This window comes from Gallinula chloropus (assembly GCF_964237585.1).
Source record: "Gallinula chloropus genome assembly, chromosome: 4".
In the NCBI taxonomy this organism is placed as follows: Eukaryota; Metazoa; Chordata; class Aves; order Gruiformes; family Rallidae; genus Gallinula; species Gallinula chloropus.
In genome coordinates this window covers 46087588-46111957 of record NC_140088.1, presented here as the reverse complement: position 1 = coordinate 46111957, position 24370 = coordinate 46087588, and the positions used below count along the sequence as shown (strand labels likewise).

Below are 24370 nucleotides of genomic sequence, written 5' to 3'. Positions count from 1 at the left end.
CTAGAACACCTGCAACATTAGTATATCCACTTTACCCAGTCAGCCCTTGCAACTTCAGACAGGAGGGTGTCAGAAAATAAGGAGTTGCTGAATCACTCCACCTTTAAATTGAGAAACAAATTTTTCAGTGCCAGATTCTTCTCAAAGCAGATTTTCTAAAAAGTGCTATAAATACACTAAATATTAGAGAAGTCTACTAAGAAAATCATTAGGAATCAGGAGGTCTGAATTTGAAAATGAGGTATTCTGTATTTCTGTGCAATAAGAGATGGGATTTATTTTACAGCTGGTCAAGAGGATTGGACTGATAATGATTTATTAGAATTAACAGGCTCAATTGCAAAGCATCCAATGATCCCAGATGGGAAAAGAAAACAAGGCATTTGTGACTGTAGATGAAGCCAACTGTGAAGGTGGCTTAAATAAGACAAGCAACTGAAACAGACGTTTCCTCTGTGAGTTAAAAAGTAATGTGTGCTTTTTTCAAATAAACTCTCTATATACACTCTCCTAGACCAAAGACATCAGAGATCAGTTTTCAATAAGTGCTTTAAGGAGATGAAGTTCTCATACACATCAAGCTCAGAACAGTTTAGAAGAGCAAAACATAAGGATCCAATAGAACAGATGAAGGCAAGGAGAATGACTGGTAAAAAGACAACATCATCTGAATAAAACATTTTCAGATGCAAAGGTCCTTGTAAAATGAAGCAATAGAAAAGCAAACAATATCTTGATTCAGACAACTGTTTGGGGAGAAAAAGATAAGGAATAAAAAATATGATGCTCAAATGTTTTAGGTTTCTATTTCAAGATCAAATTTCAAGATAAATTCAGTTTAATATTAACAAAAACTAAGTAAAACAAAAATTTTATCTTTTCTTTGGGACCTTGGGATCAATTTAGAATTAGGGTTCATGCCATACAAAGCTTAAGAAAACATTTTAGGAATGTGGTTTTTTTAAAAATTTTCCTAAGAATCTCAATTCTGAGATTGTATTACCATTCTCCTCCCCTTGCTGCTTATTTTTAAATCAGGTAATAACAGTGCAGATGAAGTTTCTGTGTCAATAATTTATAGAACTGAATTAAGTATTGCTTTCTGAAAAAGCACAGCTGATAAGTACGGGAAAAGTTACAGAGGTGTACAATGGATCTTTGCACCAGTAGCGAGCAATCAATAAATGCATTCATTAAATTACTATTTCTAAATGCACATGGGCATTTTCGTTTGCTTTTGTGTTTAGAGTGTCACTGGAGCTGTATCTTCCTACTGCAACAACAAGCATTTTAAATATGAAGCCAAACCACAATCTATTTCAAAGTAAAGTTTGAATGGAAAGGACCATGTTCCTCTTACCTCATTTTGGAGGTCACGGATCATTTTGCTCTTCCTTTCCATTTCAGTCTTCAAAAAGTTTATCTACAAGTATAAAGAGATATTGAGTGTGAGTTGTTGAAATGTACTGAGAAAACTACTTATTTTTTACACTACTCACAGCTTCAGGAAAAAAAAAAACAAAAAACCAAACCCCCCACCTTGTGTCTACTTCTTACAAAAAGTTATCTTTAAAAAAACCTGTTTATATACTAAATTTTTACAGGTTACAGTTAGGTATTTCTTAAATCTACAAACATTTAGGATGATATTTACAAGAAAACTTACAATTAAAAGAAGAAAATTGCTTCACATAAACTTTACTTTTGCACCAGGAGATAGAGTGTTTATTTTTTGTAACGAAGTCCCCTGTAATCTTCAGACAAGCAAGGATTTTTACAACAGTAACCTCTAAGAATACATCATCTATCAGTAGATTTCTAGCACAACTATTTGATTTGAATGTTACAGTACTAGTTCTAATGAGACGATTCTAATCAGAGTCACCTATGAAATAAAGCATATTATACGTGAAAGCATTCAAATCTGGTCTTTAGTTCCTACTTAATTCAATGACCTGCCTTGGAGAGGAGGAAATCTAATCTTAGTTTTAAGATGGAATTTAATCAAACACAGCTTAAAAAATTGTTTCTACAAATCAGACTAGGTTGCTTTCAGAACTGAGTTTTCTTCCTGGCTTATGGAACATAATGGGAGAAAAGAGAATGTAATTATAACAACTGGGATTAAATGAAGTTTGAAGAAAGATGCTCTTCCTTCAAAATTACCAAAATTCTTATCCCTATATACCCAATGCCTCGTGTTGCATTCTCTCCCCTGTTAATACAAAACGCAATCTATGTTTATGATGCTGCAGCTGGCTTGCTAAGAAAAACAAAACCTCTGTGAGAGAAAAGATTCAGATTATAGAGACATTGACCTACAGATTAATGGTTTAGATGACATGCAGATAAAAAATGACAGAGAATATGCATGACAGCTATTCTGAGAATCATGTCCACACTCAAGTAGACAGGTGTCAGTAATTTGAAAATGACCACCAGACTTGCCATTGCACTCATCTGTATCAAAAGAGAAGTCGGAGAACACCATCATAATTTAAGAGAAAAAATTAGGGGGTCCATGAGACTAGTGCCAACTGACATGCATAAATGGTACTTCTTCTACAAGTCCTTCCAAAATTTTGTCAAAGTGGTTTGGTTGTGGAAATACTAACTCCACATGCAGCTACTACTGAGGGTGATGCTTTACCAGAAGATTAATATAATTCAGCACTTGCCAAGCAATTGCGTTCGCAAGTAGTGAAATTTAATCTATGCATATTGTAAAACAAATATGGAGATTTTGCACAACCATAAAGGTCACAATCAAAATATGAGAAAAAACTGGGGAAAAAATAAAATAACTATTCACATAATTGGTCTAGAGTCTTCAGCTGTTCAAAAGATTTGCCAGCTGATATTGAATACTGACAAAAATAATGAGTTGACCCCCATTCAAGTGTTCCCATTCTTAGTTCTAATTCTCAAGGGAATCTTAATATTCCTTCAAAGCTCTTCATCTCAAAAATCTGAAAACATTAAATAATTAAAAAGCTATGATACCAAAATTATTGTCTGTGTGCTTTCTATACATAGCCTGTAATTATCAGCTTGGATCTTCTAGTAGAGACACATTCAAGATACCACAGTACCATTGACTTAACCACCAATGTACGTTAGTTGAAACAGTAATTTTTTTCTTAATTTCTATTGAGATACACATGCATCTGTCTTAAATAGAGCAAATTTACAGGATTATCTTATTTGAATAATTTTTAAATTTTAAAATCCTTGACTGTCACTGGCAGAATTTTGGGGGTTTTGATCACGGGCCCCCTGACAACGGGTATATGTGTCTCAAAGGGGGAAAAGGATCTTTGCAGAGGACTCAGCAGGGCTCATTAAAAGAATTTTAAACTAGATTTGAAGGGAGAAAGGGATAAGTGTAGGGAACGGGTCACAGGACTCTGAGAGGACTTCAAACACTGTGCAGCTGTGTCTAGAAGGAGACATTAGGCACTTGTTGGTCACAAACCCTGGGAGGGTTAAGCATCAGTGAAAACTTACTGATAAGAAGTGAAAAAGTACTGGGAATGAGCTATGCGAGCGCCAGACAGAAAAGGAGTAACTAGTCAGCCTTCAAAGAAAGAACAAAGCAAGCTGTAAGGAATGAAAACAAGATGTGTGCAAAAGGTTGCGCACAGACTTAAACTGTTTTTATTGATAATGCTGGTAAATGCATTCGTAAATGTTCGTAAGTGCATTTGTAAGTGTTTTTAACTAATCAGCAAATTATTAATGTAGAATGGCTTTTAAGCACCAATGAAACTAAGGCACGTACAGGCTTTGTAGAGTATATGAACTTGTGATTTGATACAATAAATCGACATTTTGCTTGCATCAAGCTGCATCCCAACTCTCAATTGCGGCAGATAAACCTGGGGACAGCACATTAATGTTTGAGGGACAGTGCGCTAGGGAGATCCTTTGGCTGCCATCTCAGCAGAGGTAATGGATGGATATCCACATGGCAGAAAAGACAAAAGCATTATTGAAGGACAGTATTCAAAAGACGCATAGATGTGGCGCTTAGGGACGTGGTTAGGTGAAGGGTTAGACTTGATGATCTTAAAGGTCTTTTCCAAACCACAGGATTCTATGATTCCATGGTTTAAAAAAAAATCAATAATACCAGCATTATTTAGAAAGTATTTCATTTTTGCTTTCATGTTATAACAGATTTTTAAAGCTCTTCCACTAAATCTCTAACAGCTGAAGAGACAGTCATAAAATATAGCTATAGAGAGATACATATGAGGGATTTATATGGCTTGGTGACTGGAGCTAGTAAAGAGATAACCTTATTTTTTTAAGTGCCATTACATCTATAATTTCATCTTTTAAGGCACATCAGCCTGTATCAGATCATTTGCATGATGCTTTTAGTCAGAACCAAGGACAAGGTATAATACCATTTTCCAGAAAAGATGTAAAATTTCTACTTCAGTCACCAAATCCTGATAGCATTATAACCATTTATACTTGGATCTAAATTAAAAGACAGAAAAATCTGAAAAATTTCAACTAAGAAAGTTTCTACTTATTTTCCTCCTTTCCACCCTTCTCTTTGTTCTTGTTTGACATTCACATCTCTCCAAATGGTGGCTGCCTTTAATTACTATCTAGCTGTAATTATGAAAAATACATAATGAAATATATTGGTCTTCTAAGGGCTGAACTTCGCAATATTAAGCAAGGACACTGCTTCTGTCTCCTGGAGACAGACATTCAAGGTACTCAGAGCTTTGTGTGTTTCAGAGCTCGTTACGTTTATTAAAGGCAACAGCTTCCATCCAGTGGCCTTTACTCATAGTAGTTTGTGACCTTGAAAAGCTCAAATTAAATTTTCACCCATTGAAATACAGAATGCTTTAGCAGATGGCAGTGATCTAATTCTAAGAGTCAGACAATAGTTAGTTATTCACTACAGACAAAGGATGGAAGAATACCAATATAGCATCATTGGCACACAACATCAAAGCTCAGCTGTACGCTTATATGCTTACTTCCAGACTTCTTGTATGTTGCTCAGGACTAAGACATGAGCAACTAAGATGGGATTAGAATACATACATTCACACCTAACTGTTTTGGCAATATCTGGAAAACCTAACATACTCCATAGTAATATTCCTGGGCTAATTTTAAAGTTACAGTGTAGGACTTGACTGCAAACACCTCAGAGAACTGTTTAGGCTACTATTTAAAATAAAGGAAATAGCATTTCCTTTGGGTAAAAGTGTTCTACAAAGTGTTAAATACTTCTAAAAGCAAATAAATATTTTTTTATCTACTAGGTTTTATTATGATAAATGTAACTTTTAAGTTGTACGTTCTATTTTAATGAAACAAATTTCTGTCAAAAAGACATAAGACTTTAGGCAGGACTTTTCATAAGGGCTGCTACTGATAAATAATTTTCAAGTGACACCAACATCTAATCTTTTTAGTAAAAATACTGCAGGTGTGAGTTTGTGATGGTTCTCAAGATTCTTGTTTGCTGGGGGATATCTCTAAATAAAATTCCCCATATTCTGTTAGCTTTTCTATGGCTAAGAACAACCCTACTGATTTCAAAATAACCATATTGTTTATTGCTTGTCTTTACAAGTCACATATGTGTTACTTAAATCATTTTTTTTAATTGCAAACACTAAGCAATGAGGAAAAAGGAATTTACACAGACACATTTCTGCCTTTATTTTGACATACAGTACTGTAATTTATCATCAAACAGTTTCATCACCATGTCTTTTTAAAAACTGTTAGAATGACTAAGAGGGAAAAAATATAAAGAGGCAAACTAAGCTTATTCTGCTTAGCCAAACAAATACTTTTTAAGTTTGTACTTCCCTATTTCATTTTTTATTTTCTCCCTCATCCAGTCCTATCCAGCTCTTTTTATACACTTTATTGGGAACAAATCTCTGCAAGCTTTGAGGTCACTTCCTAAAAAAAATAACCATTTCTTAAGATAAAAGCAGCTAGCATGAAGCACAGTTAAGTGAAGAGTCCTTCTCCAAAAATACCCGAGAGCCGGTTAACCTACTGCAAAGATACAGAATCATTACTTATCCTGTTTATTCAGATACAGAGGAAAAAACAATTTCAAGTTACACAAACGTCATTTACCCTCTGACTTTTTTCTAGCAGTCATGAAAATTAGACCATGGTCTCTAATCCTGTTTCTGGAAGAAATGGTTCCAATTCATTTTATAGAAATATAGCTTGACAATATTAATATATGCTTTCACTGCATAGTAGCCTATTATAAATTGCTTAGTATTTGATATTAAACGCAGACCAAAAGGCTCTGGCAACCTTCGTCAATTTGTAGAGAGGACAACAGGTTACCTGGAATGATCTTATACATTTTATATACAGGTTTTATAATTAAACCCACTATGACAATTCTGACTAACAAGTTTTCTCTATTTATGAAATGCTTTTTGATAAATAAATAATCCCTAGTTCCAGTGTAAGACTGTCTACAGAGAAGCTCCCTCATAACCCTATAACACTATATCTGACCTTGAACTTCACAACATAGGACTGACTATTCTAAGATCTAAACCATTCTTATCATAACTCGTGTTCCTCTGCACATTTTACTACCCTGGATAGAACAACCAAATCAAGAGGAATAGATTTATCTGAGGTCTGCCATATATTTTCTAGAAAAAACCTATCCCAGGTGAGACTACTGCTCTTCTGCATGTTAGTGCTACAGATGCAGAAGACAAAAGCCCATAAAGGGAGTGCTCATTCTTCCTATCAGTCCTCAGTGTGATTAGTACTTCAAAGGACAGGAAAGCCTTTACATCTCAGTTTTGTTTCCTCAAGCCTTAGTTGCTGCTTATACCCTCAAGAAAACTTTTACTATCGAGCAGCAGCTCTGCCAGCTGTTCTTTGAGAGACTGTACTCACCAACACTTCAGCAGATCCTCAGAATTACAACAGCTTAGTTGCCCAGCATTCTTGTCTTGCCCAGTCTTAAAGCACCACCCCCCAAAAAAAAATAGATAAGCATGCATAATAACTGATAACATTGTTTCTGATTAATCTTTTATGCAACTGATAGTGAAAAGTCTTGCCATATATTGCAGAGGACTTGGATACAAAGTGTAATTTATTGTTGTGGCAACTCCTTTGTTCTTTTGGTTTGGTCAGAGTTATTTTTCATGTAATTTAACTTAATTCTTGTAAATTCTTACTTACATTATTGCATTTCCCTGATAAAGATCACTTTCGGGCAGGTATTCCATGTCAAATATACACAGTCAATTAATATACAGTAAGCACTCTACTATGCCTCCCCAGCAAGTGCAGAAAAGAAATATGTATTTCCAACACCCCTCCAGTGTTTTATTCATGTGGCTTTGAGAAATGTAATGTTTTTCTTATTTACTCTGATGAAAATCAAGATTTATGTCACCAAATCCTGTAGAATAAAATGTGCTTAAACTGGATTAGAAACAAGACTCAATTCATTAAGTGACAACTAAATTCAACCTCCCATCCTCTAGCTAAGCTTGTTTCAATGTACCTACACCTTCTCTCATAGCATTCATATTACTTTCAGAAAAAACAAGAAACGTGAATAAACCTGGTATAAAGTAACCCTGTGTGACAGTTACAGTATTTATTTCCATTTCTATTGCAGCTTTCATCTGAGGTTCCTGAAGTACTTTTTGAATATTCATTCAGTCTCACTGTATTGGTGAGCTTCATTATGTACATTGTACCCTGAGGCATAAAGTAATAGATGTCACAAACCAAGGACACAGTTCCGCTTTCCTTAAAATCAGTGGCAAATTTAATATTCTATTATTGGCAAGTTTTAGAATACAACTCAAGAATTTAGTTTCTCTAACCAACTGACAACACTCCAAGCCACGTTCTTTTATGAACTCAAATGTTTTTTTCCTGGTTTCTGCATGAGGCAATGTTTTTGCTTGAAGTTTACAGTAGGTTTTGTTTCACTTGTGTAGAACAAATCATAGAAACATAGGAGTTGGAAGGGACCTCGAGAGATCATCAGGTCCAAGCCCCTGTCAAAGCAGGGTCCCTAGCTCATATTGCACTCCACACCACCCTGGGCAGCCTGTCCCAGTGCTCTGTCACCCTCACTGTGTAAAAGTTCTTCTGCATGTTGGTGCAGAACATCCTATACTCTAACTTGTGATCTTCCCCAGTGCTAGGGTGTGGATTTCATTTACACAAGCGTGGATACACAAGTTAGAAAAGCACTGTATCACAAAGAACAAGAGTAAGTCATCTGTTCACTCCACCAGAGATTTATTTAACCCAGAGATGCATTAGTGTTGGATATCAAAATCTAATACAGAGATTAAATCATGAAGTATGTTTTCCACCTTCAATATGTAGAACTAGAATTTATTGGGCTGATAAAGCTGGTGGGAATGTGTCCTGCACCTGAGAAACCACAACTTTTTACCTGTATATTCTGAGTACTTACCAGAGACAAATCATTTCTCACATTCTTATTTCAGAACTATGTATCTTGCCTCAGTATAAAGCCATCTTAAAACAAGTTGTCAAGCATTGGAATAGGCTGCCCAAGGAGGTAGTGGAGTCACCATCCCTGGAGATATTTAAAATGCATGTAGATGAAGCGCTTAAGGACATGATCTAGAGGTGGACTAGGCAGGGTTAGTATCTATGATTCTCTAAGTACATTTTATGATTCTATAAATACAGATTCCTTTTTTTCTAGATATATGCTGCCATGACTATTGAGAGAGATAAAGTTATTTCAAGTTCAATACACCATTCAGTTTACTTCTTTTCTCCGCTCAAGAATAAAAGAAGATTTTTGTTCTCTATGCAAAATTACAAGTACCAAAAATCCACTCAGTGTATGTTATCAGGGTATCAAGAAAAGGTAAAACAGTATTTCTACCCTTCAGACTTCTGAGAAAAGGGGGAAAAGTGTTTTCAAAAGTCATGTTAATTGAAAGAAACCTGCAAAGAACATACTTTAGTTCAAAATCTACACTGCTTGTAATCAGAAGGTAGCATGTAGAACATCCATTTTCACATCTTGTTCACCGAGGGTATAAAGCCACGTACAAATCACATTAATAAAAAAAGGTGTTTGTAAATATTTGCTAAATTTACTAACTAATTTTAAACCTCTGTCTTGGAGGAACCCTTGTTTTGTGAGTCTGGAAAACAGTAATAACTTACTAAGTAAACCAGTAATCATCCAATATGAAACTAAATCTATAAAGCCTTATAGCAGCATGTTTTCATGTCCAGAGTTAGACTCACAGCATACCTGAGGTATGCAGAGACCTCTGGACATTATCTAGTCTACTTAAGCTCAGGGATGTTTGTGTTACAGGAACACTACTAACCAATACAGGAAAAAATGTCCTTCTTGTATCTTAGAATTAAACAAAAAACATGATTCTACTTTTTTTTCTCTTGCAATAGCAAAATGTGAATATTTATGCTCCACAGCACTGCAGTGATACATAAAAATCAAACCAATTGTATGATTTATCCAAAAGCCAGATTTCATTAAAGCATGAAGTCATAATGGCACTTAATACCTTCCTAGAGTGATAATTATACCTACTACGGTCAAAATCAGACATATCATGATCTATTTTGTCACTGAAAACCAGTAGTGATTCCAAAGAAGTCAACGGATGTATGAGAGTGCACATTGGTATAGATGTGATATGAGTATCCATAAAGCCCTTGCCCTGATGAGGGAAAGGCCTTAAGTCCAAGTCTCCAAGTCCAAATCTCTTAAAGTGTACACATGCACCTAAATCCCACAGAAATTAGTGAAGACCAGGATATTAGCACTTCTGAATGTACCAACTTTTTTCATCTCCTTTCTTTTGAAGCTTGTAGAGTACTAACACATTTATACATGCAAAGTTATTTGAGATAAAGAAAAAGTCTCAAAACAGATGGATTAAAAAAAAAAGACAGAAGAAACAAACAAAAATAATAAAAGAGGGACAGAGAATCACTCACAGTAGCCTGCTGCTTTTCTGCTTTCTCCACTGCCTCATTAAGCTGCTTCTGAAAGGCCTCCTGGAGAGATTTCATTTCTTCCCTAGTTTATTGAAAACACAGAACAGAAACTTCATCACAAATGTCCATTAGAAATAATTCTTCAGACTCAAGAAAAGGCACCTTTAATTATTCAGAGTAACAGACAGATGTGTCTGCATGTCTTGCTAATAAAATCATGACAACTTCATGAACTATAGTGCCAACACAATGCAAAAATTATCAATGATGGAAATTGGCCGCCTTTTACATATACTGAGTAGCCTGCTGTGCAAAACATCTGCCAGTGTATAATTTCTAGTAAAAAACATTGGCATCAAAAAACCAAGGAAAGTGGGCTACTGAAAACCCGCCAAAATGGAACCACACTATTATCAGTAAGAACTAGATTATAATAACTTTAAAATAAATAGCCAAAGAAATAATGCTCTGATCAAATTCAAGCTTCACCTGGCTCTTTCTAGAGACAAGAACACAGAATTCAGTAGAAGATTCTAACATATAAGAGAAAGAAAAAAAAAGCAAGAGGATAATTTCTTGGGCTGTGTTTTATTTGAATGAAAAAAATCTTTCCATTGCTAATGCAGTATGACTTTCTCTGAACTGAACCTCTGCTGACCATGTCCTTCTACCCATAGCCTATGATACATTTTGGAGCTGTGGCAAAGTAGAAGAGTGACATGTTTCAACTGCAGAGCTTTTCCAGGGCTATTGGTTCAATGGATAAACCTTCACAAAACCACACGTATAACAATTTGGCCCAGTGAAAACTAAACTGGAAACCATCTAGTTTGTACATGAACAGAAGTTCTGAGCTGCTGGATCATCTCCAAGTCAAGAATTCTGCTACTTTTAGGAATTTTGGAAACACTAGTACAGAAAAAATTTAATCGAAATAGTAATCGAGCAGCACAAAATGAATGTGCCATCAGCACAATCCAACTCCCTTGCAGTATAGACAGATGCAATCATTTCAAAGTTCTGATGATGCACAAAAAGAATAAAATTTGAGGCGTCACAGTAAGTGACTGAATTTCCCTTGCAACTTCAAGAATTCACAAAAAAATGGATTTAAAAAAAAACCCAAAACATAACAGTACATTCACAGTATTTCACTTACTCCAGAAGGAAGTACAGCCTGAGGCTCTTGGCAAATAAACTGTAACCCTTCCTTAATGAAATCCTATGAGGGAGATTCCCTGGCACATTTTTAACGTCACCTTCTTAGACCGAACTTCTACACCTCTCTGGAAGTAAAATTCAGTAAATGTGTTAACAGCTGTCCAGTATCCACAGTATCTCCAAGACATTTTCTTGGAGTATATTATAAAAGCCTTTTATTTTCTGAAGGTAGGAAAGGGCTGCTCAGCAACATATTGCCCAGATCCAGGGTCTATCTCTGGGAACTGATGTTGTTCAGTATACTCAACAGCTGAATCCCTTAGAAGCAAAAGTGAACATGTGCTTCTGAGCAGACCTTGAGTAGCTCTAAGGTGTGATTTAGGAGATTAGGGAAAATATTTCTAGTATGTACTAATTTTCCCTTAGCAGACTCAATTTTTCCCATCTGCAACTAAGATCTATTTACTAAATAGTTTGTTAATACTTTTCATCAATTATTCTCCCTATTTCATAAAAGCTGCATAGCAATCAAACCACTACAAAAACCCAAACATGGATGAAGGACAGCTATAATGCTGAGACATATGCCTTTGGTCGTCAACAAGCCATAAAACAAGTACGTGTTTAAATAGGACATTAGTTTAAGTCTTGCTTTCATCATTTAATAGATTTGTCTGGAATACCTGAAAGACAGGTCATCCATACCAAATTAAAAATGAAAACTTCTATGGGTATTGTATTATGGATCTTATTTGTTGTGTATTGAAGAACTGAAGGTCATTTTATCACAGGCTTTCTCTATAGCAATACAATTTCATATGTACTTCTGTTAAATATATCTGCAATAAGATGGACATGGGATTTAAGTATTGCAGTTCTAAGAATCAACATAGTATGAACTTTGTTAAGTTTTAAAATAGTTTTTTTAAGGAATAAGACACATTTATTGTATAATACTGTTCATGCAAAAGTGATCCTTGTATTAGTAACATTTTCTTATTAAAACTGTATTGGAATTGTTATTTGCTGATCTGAATACCAAGAATTAAAAGAAGTAGAACACAAAGAATCTGATGACACAAAATACAAGGGGATTTGACTAGGCTTAGAACTTGCATTCCCACACATGGAAGCTCAGTATTTCTTATGTGCTTAATGAAAAATTTGAAGCAAATACTTCTCTCCTCCTACCTGCCTTCTCACAGATGCCCAGTGCAAGTATTCCTACATCGGCACAATAGCTAGTGATTTTGAGTGTCTACATGCATAGGCCTGAATAAAACATGAAATTAAGATAGTTTAATAAATTAACTGGTCATTACCATCCACTAATAATTTCCTAAAACTTGTGATTCTATTCCTTTTAAGAGAAAAGTTCATGACTAAACTTTCCTGAGAAGTTTAAGATCCCTTTCTTTAGCAGATATCTCACTAAAGCATTTTAATATCTGTTTCCAACATATGTCCAATATCAGCTACTACATTATTTGTTTCAAAGACTTCCCAAAATTCCCTGCCCTGATTTTATTCTTATAATTAGCAGGCTCTGCAATACAGTAGTGCTTACAGATTAAAGTAAAAGGAGAGACGGGAGTTCCTAGTCTGACAGTTCTCAGTCTGGAAATGCGGGGGGAAAAAAGGGGAGATGGTGGTGGTGGGATCTTACCTTTGGTTTTGGCCCAGTTCCAGAAGTTTCTGCACATCACTTTTGGCTGATGCTTCATCATTTTTCAAAGACTGATAGCGAAGAAAGAACTCTATTACCAAAGAAATCTTTAGTATTATTCATCTGTGAAATTTTTAATTTTGTCCTCTTTCATAAAATGCTCCCAGTGAATTACAAACATAACTACTTGCAAGAAACAGAAATAGCCTCACTTTTCTTGTACCGTAACTCAGCACAGCTAACTATACACAACTGTTTTTCAAACAGTAAATGAGAGCTGATCAAATAAAATGAGCAAATTTATAAACAAATAAATGACTAAAAGCATTAGTGTTGTATGACAAAGATAAGTGGTATACGCAGAAGATAATACTATAGGTCTTTGCCTATATCTGGATTTCTGCAGTGTCGTCTAAAATGTCTCAGAGTATAATTTTGACAAGTATTGCTAGTCAACTGCGCTACATAAAAAATCCCATTCTCAAAGTTCTTGGAAGCAGCACATTTGATTCCAGAGTTAATCTGACTATTGGCCATCCAGTCTACCCATGATACCCAAAACCTCCCAAGTTGAAGGCTGATGATTATCAGCTCTAGCTGCAGGCTCATCTAACAGAATTTGTCAGCTAAACTGAAGCAACACTCTGTGGTAAATCTGTTCAGCCCACATAAGAGGTTATGTCAGGATGGTAAAGTAAGCAGCTAAACCAGGCTGACTACATCTAACTCATCAGCACACATGCAGCCTGCAACAGCTAAGGAAAACCTTTTACAGTAGCTGCCAGGACAAATGTGTGGTGACCCCACTAAAACAGCTTTTTCTTTTTTTGTTCTACTATGTTTTTACAATTTTTTTTTGAGGAAGTGGAAAGAGTAGAATGTTTTCCACAAAAGCATTGTGTTTATCTTAAGTACAAAGTCACAAAGTAATAATGAATCATATATTTAAAAAAAAAACCAGATTTTTTGTAATAGACAAATGCAAGTACGAAAGTCAATGGAGGTAACACTACAGAAACGGAATCTAACCTGGAGGTTTACTTTAATTCCCTCAAGTTCTTTAGACGTCTTCGACAGTTGACGAAGGATATTGCTCCTTTCCTTAAAGACTTCTTTCAGCTGTCTTTCCAGTTCTTCATAGCCCTGTCTAACACAGAAAAGAAAATCATAAAATCTTCTCAAAACATTACCCAGTTCATTTGAAAACAGTCTTAGTTTGTTCAAATTGAATTAGTTCCAACGTATCTTTATAGATTCCAAATTGGAGTGTGTACCCCGTTCAGCTACCTAACAATTTGATTTCTCCTAAGGTAGATAAATAGGCATTTTATATGTCAAAACAACGTGTTACATCTGAGCATGCAAATTATCAGACTGAAACACTGCAAATGATGTATTGTTTGTGATGAACAGGAGATAGAAAGGATGTATTTAACATGAGTGATGGTACATAGTATAAGATTTTGCTTCTTTTAAAAGATATTCCATGAAAGAAACCAAGCAAAACTTTGAAAATGTGAAGTTTTGTGACACCCATTAATTTAAGGGAAGGATGACTTACATCTATTTTTTACTTTGTAAAATTTATTCCATTCCACTTTTTCTCCTCACTTAAGCCTCCATACAGTATAAACTGACAAATATGCTAACAGGAATTAAACCTAATTATTAATCAATAGAAAATTGAAATAATCTACCCTTTTAAAGTATTAATTTTTCCTTGAGATGTAACTATAAATTTTAAAGTGTTAAGAAAACCCACAATGAAGAAAATCCAATGTATCTTATTTTAGATTGAATGAAATACCTGCCCAAATTTTATACTTCATTTCAGGAAAAAGCACATGTTACAACTAATTTAAAAAAAAAACATATTTGCCATTTTAAATTATTGTTTTGAGGAAAACCAATCACTGAATTAAAAAATCCATTCCTTCTACAACTTTTATTTTTATTTTCCCCTCCTTCCTGTACCTCTTGCTGTAAGGGGGGTAGGGGGAACCCTCAACTCTGCAACACATCAGTACTATTTTGTTATCAGATCCAAGACCTTGAAGTTAAACAGGAATCTTAATGCTCCGTTAATGGATTTTGAATTCACACTTTAGGAATGAAATTCAGAAATGCAAATTTAATATACTATCTAATATCAGTCCTATCTTTTTCAGCAATAGACAGCTCAAAAATATGATCGATTTATTTAAAAAAGTATTCCATATTAAATGATACTTTGGATACCTAAAAAAGATGAAAGTGAATAAAATATCTCTTTCATCAACGTAAGACTTAAGGCAAAGAATCTTAACATTATATTGAAATTTCAGGAATAATTATATTTGAATTTGACAGAATATTGCAAATGAAGAAAGAAGTGCAGAGTTTGTATCTCTAACGTAACACAAAACATCTCCAGTTTCTGCTTGCTGCAGCAAAATAAGAACTGAGATATTTTGGTCTGTAACATAGCACGCAATGCTTCCAGTGAAGATCTCCAGCAGAATTGCTAGGTCAACTGTTTACTTTTTAATAATTTAATTGAAATTAAATTAATTAAATTTCATATGTTCTGTTTTAGAGGAAAATTGAAAGAGAAGAGAGGACAGAGATTCTTTTCCCTCCTCTCCCCCCAAATGAAAACTGTTTTCACAGGATGGTAAAATGAAAGCTACAATCTCTCTAACATGTTCCATAGCTGGCAGATACAAAGCCCATCTGTCAGTAAAATATTTTATTCTCTTGGTAAGTTTTGCTTTTTCTTTCAGTATGTGGATGAACTTTATTTCAAAGAATCTGTGGTTTCAGTCCATTGCAAGCATGTTCCTCCACCAGAGGAAAGGAGAAACTTCAGAACTAGCGGGGGAACAAGAACTACTTCTGAGATAATGCCAGGACTCAGCTATGCTTATCTAGTACTAACTAGACAGCACTCATAATAATATGGTTATCCTAGATGTGGATAACTAATGTTATCAAAAATAAATTTTCTCAAAGAGAGGTCATGGAGTCAAATACATTAGGGGTTTACATGAAAATCTATATGCCAAGATTATGAACCTTCTATGCTTTAGCATTATTTACATGGAGGGTTTGGTTCAAATTTTTCTATCAAATTAAATGAAAGAACTAATATGAATTAAATCTAGCTAGTGCTAGAATACCTTCTAACTAGCATTCTGCAATGTAATTAAAATTTCCTGCATTAAGATTCATATGGCAGCACCTCCAGGGTTTTTTCTGTTACCACTCCAGCTACACATGATTTTAAGCGAGATATATATATCACTGTAAAAGAGCTGGCTCACCTCAGCAGTAACAACATTGTATGTAATCAGCCTGACAAGCTTCAGCGAATGCTCCCATTTTAATTTGGGATGAGCAGAGGTCAAGGAGGAATTTCCTTCTGATAAAGTAATCCCTTAGTTTCAAAAAGGTCATCACTTCCATTCCTCTTTATGCATCACAAAAAGTCCATTAGGCTTGATGGTCTCTTTTGCCACAGAAACATGATAGTTTTGTTCAAAAAAAAAAAAAAAATCCTAGAAGCTGGAACACCATCTTTAAGGATCCCTTTTTGAAGTACCACCACCCCCAATTCCAATTTAGCCTGAACACATAAAGAAAGGCCATGTGTCCCTAACAGCCCATGAGGCTGCTCCTTGGGCTCAGGTTTCACTCTATCTTCTTGTAAATACTGATACAGATCAATCTGCATAAACTAGAAGGTTTTCTGAAATTTAAAATTATATATATAAACGATGCACACAGTTACATTTTCCTTCTCATTATGTTTCATAACAAGCTAGGCAGGGAGGAGACCAAGACTCAACAATTTAGCACAGTGAGTCACAAACCAAACAAACTACATTCTCATAACTGTTAGAAGATAATTGTGAAAAAAGGACAGATGACTGAAGATGCCAGACATATTTATTAGGACTAATAGATCCTCAAAGGTTTTAAGTTCTGGACAATATTACTTTAGGTACCAAGCTTTGACTCTGTGTCAAAGCACTGTGTCCAAGTATCTGAAGATCTGAAAATTCAGATCTCCACCCATGTGGTAGTCAACAAACCCTCAGATTAGCCCATGTATTTTGATGACTCCGATTTTTACATTGTGAACTCGTGCCACTTGGACCAACAAAGTGCAATTCAAGACAAAAAAGGTCGAATTGTAAATCAGGTGTCTAATCATTAATTACTTAGATTATTCAAGAATTCCTAAATTCTTCTACAAAACTGAATAGGACTTCCCTTTTATGCTTCTATAATATTATCAGGACTCTCAGGAAGGAGTTGAAGGAAAGATCCATGGTCAGTAGTTGGTTTTGGGGTTTTTTTTATTCTTCCCATCTTGAATTTCAAATAATAAAATTTTAGTCTCCCGTGTATCTGATGTGTATATTTCATGCACACATACAACATAATTTTTAAGTATGGATAGGCAGGCCATCCTAGAAGTAAATTCACTTTTCCATCAGCATGTCCATATTCTGCTGCTGTGCTGTTATAGGAAAAGCAGTGTTTTTTCTGAAGCTAATGTTACATGAACAAAAAAGATTTCCAACATGACATAATATTTCTATTTGAAAACACAATTGGCATAATCGTAAATAGAGAATTTTGTCCTGATTAATATAATCAAGGTCCTCTGAATTTAACAAGGAGATTATTTGTCTAATTAAGACAGAATTGCAAGATGCAAAGCCACTGGATCAGATATCAACAAGATTTAATTAGCATGATATTTCTGAATTCAGAGAATACTTAAATTGAAAGAACACCTAATCTTTATCTAGGTGCATGAATGAACACGGCTATTTAATAAGGATGACATCATTCTTCACCATGTGGGAGAAAGTAAAAGAGGGAATTTTGGTAGGAAAATAGTGAAATATTAAACTCAGTGATAGATTACATGGGTTATGAGGGAGAAGTGATTTTGTACCCAGAAAAATAAAATCTAAAGTAAACAATTTACTCTGAATGCCAGTGCAGTACTACAGTAGAATTCTGGAAGACATTAACTCAATGACTGTGATGTGTCACCTCCATACCACCCTGCCACAAGCACCATGAAATCCTAGTGACTTTCTCAAACGTTCTGATCCTCAAAAACTATCAGGCTTCTCTACTCATTTTGAGGTATAATTACATGTAGCCAACAGATCGTAAACCCATTCCTAGGAAACTCCATTAAGTAATTGTACACAGATTAAATCTGTTCTTCAAATATTAGGTTACATCAGTTACACCATTCTTCAAAACAAAGTGTTATTAGCAGTATATCCACCCGGGATTAAAATGAGTATTTATCATTTTAGCACACAAATGCGCTTTTAAAATGTTCATTATGAAGCAGAACCACTTAGCAATACTCTGCCCGTTAAGGTCATCTGTAGTGCTCAAATTGCAAGTTCTTTCACTTTTACCATCAGCCTCACCTCTGACTGTTACTTCCTTAAATATTTTAAGTTAAAGCTTTAAATCTTCAAAATAAAGACTGAGTTTATTTCTCACTGAATAATATGCACTATATCAGGACAAAGTAAAATTGATTTTGTTTTCCCAAAAGGTTTATAAAGTCTGTCTTTTAAATAAAAGTTTTATAAAGACTTGAAATATTAATGGTACATAGATGTCCCTGACTGAGAAAAAACCCAACCCTTAAAACAAAAGAGAAAATTGGAAGAGAGTCTGCAGCTTAAGACAAACCTAGATATTTTTTTTCAGCAAATCTGTTATAGTCCTCAAGCCACATTTTTTAAAAACTTTACTGCTGTAATTGCAATTAATAACTTAGGGCATCCTACTGTAAATTCTAATAAAATTAGGTGAGATGATGAGATCACAGCCTCATGAATTTGGCTTGTTTTTTTTTTTAAAGCAGCAGCTGTTAAAAAAGTAGATTGTATTCCTTTTCATGCATCATAAAGAATAAATACTGCTTGCAAAGTGCACTCGAAATGTGTATGATTGTCAAGACGTTTCAAAAACAATCTTTTCAAGATATTATTGGTGGCAGATGTGTACACATGAACGTGGTTTATATTCAAGGGATAAAAACATTCATCAGATTTCTAAATCAATACATCTGGAAATTGAAGATGAGAAACTTTAAAAGTGTAAAATAGGCAAACGAAACAAATCATGGATACTGTTAACAGAGCACTGCAATGCTACTTTTTCTCTCTAAATATGGACGTTCTTTTAATCTAGATATTTAGTGGGAGGGAAGTCATTTATTAATGATTAAACACAATGAACAGGTTAAGTGTGCAATACCTACATTACTATCTACAATTACAGTGTGCGCATATATAATATACTATAATAGTATCTAACCTACTTATATCTAGCTCCAGTCAAATCTGAATTAGTAAGCACCAAGTTAATCAGTTGATAAGCATTTGAGAAGATCCAGCCTTTGTCAGATACTTTATCAGTGTTCTCCATACTCAAATGGCATTTACATTATGTGTTTTCTATTTGGGCATTATCTAATGTCACAATTTTGCATAGCTGGGTGCTGGGAGAGAATGAGGGCTGCAGAAAATGGCTGCTGTAGGAAACAGCTAGAAGGTCTCTGCTTCGTCCGTTTCAAAGCCAGAGTTGCTGCTGACCAGGGCTGAGTCAATCAGTGATGGTCACAGCGCCTCCGGGAATCACATTTAGGAGAAAAAAACCACAGGCAGCTGCATTTTGCCAGAGAAGGGCGTGAGAAGATGTAATGAGCTGTGCAGACAGCAAAGAGGAAGAGAGGGAGGAAGTGCCCAAGGTGCAGGAGAGAAAAATGCCCCTGCAGCCCACGGAGAAACACATGGTGGAGCGGGTGCCCCCCCACAATCCATGGAAAAGGCCGAGACCCCAACTACAGCCCATGGAGAGGCTCCACGCTGGAGCAGGGGCAGACAGACAGGAGATGCTGTGACCTGCGTTGGAGAAAGCCCCTGCCAGCACTTGCAGCCCATGGAGAGAGACAGAGACACAGAGATGAGCAAGAGAGAGATTTGCACTGGAACAGGTTTGCTAGGGAGAGGATGGTGACCCCATGGAGGACTGGTACTGAGAGACACTGTGATTTATTACTGCCTGCCATAGCAGTGACCCACACCAGGGCAGCTGGTGAAGAGCTAGAGCCCTGTGGGAAAGGACTCAGGTTGGACAAGTTCATGAAGGACTGTCTCCCATGGATGGGACCCCACGGTGCAGCAGGGGGAGGGTGTGGAATGAATGCCCCCCTGCCCTGGCTGAGAAGGAAACCAACTTGCAAGGAATTGACCAAAGCCCCCATTATCCCAGTCCCTGCCCCTCCCTGTTCCACAATGTGGGGGGAAGAAGGGATTAAAATCATGACTGAGTCTGCTAAGAAGGGAGGAGTAGTGGGGGTAGAGGTGTTTTAAGATCTGGAAAAGGAAAACAGCTCATGAAGAAATGACCAAGAACCCCAATTCCCCAGTCCCTGCCCGCCCCACTCCCCCCCTTCCCATGCTACAATGTGGGGCAAGAAGACAGCAAAATCATGACTAAAGGGAAGTATGCTAAGAATGGAGGGATGCGGAGAAGGTGCTACCAAGAAACCCATTTCCCCTATCCCCCTGGGGGAAGAAGGGAGCAAAATCCTGACTAAAGTCTGCTAAGAAGGGAGGGGTGGGGAAAGGTGCTTTAAGATCTGGCCGCGCTTCTTATTACCCAACCTTGGTGTCACTGTGTGTGTAGTGCAGTGTAATAAATTAGAGAGTTTTCTTTCCTTCACTCTGTGTTGAGTCTGTTTTGCCCATGTCGTTGATTACAGGATGATCTCTCCCTGTCCTTATCTTGCCTCCTAAGCCTCTCAATAAATATTTTCTCCCCTGGAAATGATAGACAGACTTTGGTGGGCATCTGTCCTCCAGCTAGGCCTAAACCACCACACATCAGACTCAGGGGCAGGGAGAAGGTGAAAACATGAACATAAATACATGAACACAAAAACTTTGAGATTTAGGATGAGCTGAGGAAAATTTTTATTTAGCTGACCTTAGTAATTTGTGCCAAATATTTGGTTGGAATGTTTCACCCCTTACCTGCTGTAATAACATAGATCCTGTGGTCCAGACTTGATTTTTAGCAGTTCACATAAAAATCATATTGTCAGTACTTACATTATTATAGCAGGCTGCAACAGCTTTGGTAGATTTTAGTGCTTGACACATTCCAACTTTTAACAGTCAACAAAATAATAGCAGTGCTGGTACATTTTATTTGGTTTCTGCACAGCTAGCAAATCAGGCCCTTTGCATCTCTTTCCTCTGATGTTTGAATGCAGTCACTGTAAATAAACCAAAACCATCTAGCATCTTTTTTGGCAGACTCTTGGCTGTGTAGAATTAATGACTCATTAGGGAAAAGATGCAACTATCAGTTGCCATCAATGAGTAAAGAAGCAAAAGTAAATTTCTGAAAACTCACAGCTGGCATAGATACTTGGCCCCAGGAAACAACACAGCCAGGTGAATCATGAATAATGTGGATGCTGTAAATAGTGACCCAAATCAAAAATCAACTTGTATTAATCCACTGAGAAGTGCACAGGGCACAAAAGCTAAGCATCAACAACCTGAAGAAGGACAATACAAAACCCTGTGATTGACTCCACAGAAAAATAACTATTCCCAGACATATGTGTGCTGAGCCTTTTTTTCATCTTCAAGCTATCATTCAATAGCCAGTTTACCTAAAGCAATGAATCCTTGCTGGACTTGCACAGCTGTAATACACAACAGACACCTTCTGAAAATAAGTTAATAAACACTTTAAAACTACCCCAATATAGACTGCATAAACATGGACTTTATGTAGAGTTGATTTTTCACATCAGTGAAACTTTTGACTCTGACATCAACGTTATTACCCTTGAGTACAGTACTGTTACACTAGTCTTCTCAGATAACCAGCAATGCTTTTTTCCAACATCTCTTACAATACAGTCAGGTTAACATTTCTGCCTCATCTAGCTACATAAATTAATTCTGTAGTTGTTTCAAAATTTTACATTTAAGTCTGCTGTTTAATTAAAAACAAAACCTACCAACATCAGGAGATCAGACACTGATCTCTCTTTGGCAACTGGTGATAGAACCCAAGGCAACGGTATGAAGCTGAGACAGGGGAGGTTTAGGCTGGGTATTAGGAAGAGACTCTTCACTGAGAAGATGGTAGGGCACTGGAACAGGCTCCCCAGGGAAGCAGTCACAACACCGAGCTTGGCTGAGGTCAAGAAGCATCTGGACACTGCACTCAGTCCCATGCTCTGAACTGGCTGGCCCTGTGTGGGGCCAGGAGTTGGACTCGATCCTTGAGGGTCCCTTCCAGCTCACGGCACATTACTGAAATGTTAGTGATGCGGAGTCAGTGAGCTTATCTGATGCAAGTAAAAGTTATGCAGTGGCATCCTGTTTTGGCAGGGAGGTTGGACTTGATGATCTCTGGAGGTCCCTTCCAACCCCAACAATTCTGTGAATCCTGTGATTCTATAATCATGACATCTATAGGAAATGTCACTTTCTAAGCTGTTATCTTAGTTTATATAAAATTTAAATATTTCTACTGTACCTGACAAAACACGTCCTCTGAAAGTCTATTTCACTGTTTCATAATTTAGTAAAGATCACTGATCAGCTATAATCAAGTTCTAGAAAGGCAACTTGCAAACTTTTCTTTTTTTTTTATACACAGAAGCAACAAGATGGGTAATTAGGCCTAGGTCATTTGATGCATAACCATGCACACACACACAATATATAAGTATATAAACATGCAGGCACATGAGATGTATAAACAAAGGGCATTTCTCAGAGAATTCCACAGGAGTATTCCATTTAAATTCCGTCTGGAATCCTATAACCACACTAAGAACATGTATAGTGAGATCAGCTGGCTGTTTGATACAGATCTGTCCAAGCCCACCCTGGATTTTTACTGGCTTTAGAAAGACAAATAGCATGGTATAAATTGGCCAGTTAATGTAACTTTCCTCACTATGTATCTGAAAATAAATGTGACTTGTCTCAATAAGCTAACCACCTTGCAACACGTGGCACTTCTAACTTAGTAGTATCCGATTTTTGAGATTTACTGCATTTCTAAACCATACCATGTGGATTTTTAAATACACGAGTCAATAATTTTAGTAATTTAATATATGAGGTATTTTTTATAATATATGAGTAAAGAATTTTTCAAATTAGCATCTTAAGAAATCAGGATGAAGGTGATACAAGTAGTCAGAGAACTGCGGGGCTTAATTAACACCTAGTTTACTACCAGGTCACAACAGTAAACCAACACACACAGCTGTTTAGCTGAAAGTAGCAGCACTGCCCTCTCACACCAGGGCTGACAACACAGCAGTCTCCATTGCTAACACCTAGAGATTTGTTAGAAAGGCATCACCTTCAGACACAACTTTAGTTAGAGATTTCCAAAATCCTTAGTATGCTTACAAATTTAAAGGAGAGGTACCTGCATCTCCATTTCTAGTCCATCTGTCCAACATATTTGAGATTGCAGGTCTTAGTTACATAATTGGGTTTCCATCAACAGAGATATGTTAAGTGTTGGATGAAAGAAATATCCTTGCTTTCTAAGTCCTTCCATTACAAAATATTTTAGGTTTGTCCGTAACAACAAATATCTCATTTTTTTCAAATATTCCCAATTTCTAATTTTCCAATTTCTTAGTATTTAAAATTGCTGTTGTATCCTAATTTCTTCATTATTTCTGCTCAAAAGGGAAGAAACAGCTATTAAGTATAATTCTTCCCCTCTTCTTTCACATGCTCTGCTGCTAATGTGGTTCACCCTAGATCACTACCAGGAAAAAAAAATTTCAATTGAAGAAATTGAAACCCCCTCCATTTGATTAAAATAGTTCCAGGCATTCTTACAGAAATTTGGATATTAAAGAAGAAAATGTTTATTGAACATTTGATCATCTTTTCCTGTTGAGATCTAACTGTTCTCTATAGTACAGTTTGTAGTGTATCAGCCCTTAAGTTTCACAATAGGTCAAAGCCTTGGAACTTCTGCCACCACTTCTGGGAGGTATTTCCAGTCTACCAAAATCTGAATATTAAGAAAATTTCCTGACCTTCAGCCTATATTTCCCTTTTTAATTTTTTTTTTTTTTGTCCAAGAATCTTTGAACTCTTGCCAACAAATCTGTGGCATCCAGTTTCATTGTCTCCCTTTTATCCCTCATGGTGTTATAAATTAAAATACGCTAGGCATATAAAGAGTAAGGACAACCTCATGGTTGGAAAGGCATCAAATAACAACAACTTAGTTTCTTACTTTGTTTTGCAGGCAAGTCACACAGCTAGTCTAATACTTAAGACTTTTGTTTAGGCACTCTGACATCTGAGATTAAGGAGTATCAGCAGAATCACTGTGCTATCAGCTACTTAACCTGGCTGACCTTGAACAACTGACAGTGTTCAGCTATAATCAGAGAATGGTAGGTCTGCATGTCTTTCTTTGAGAGTAAAT

At 36.2% G+C, this 24370-nt stretch overlaps 1 protein-coding gene across 1 annotated transcript in view; it reads right to left on the bottom strand.

Moving 5' to 3' along the window:
* The window catches only part of LUZP2 (leucine zipper protein 2), a gene marked incomplete at both ends in the record, with an annotated part of 219316 nt that overhangs the window by 120662 nt on the left and 74284 nt on the right, over nt 1–24370 (bottom strand). Inside the window, 4 exons of the mRNA XM_084263109.1 lie at nt 1361–1423; nt 10015–10096; nt 12842–12912; nt 13871–13988. Coding sequence (XP_084119235.1) covers nt 1361–1423; nt 10015–10096; nt 12842–12912; nt 13871–13988 — 334 coding nt within the window. The remainder of the gene's footprint in view (nt 1–1360; nt 1424–10014; nt 10097–12841; nt 12913–13870; nt 13989–24370) is intronic.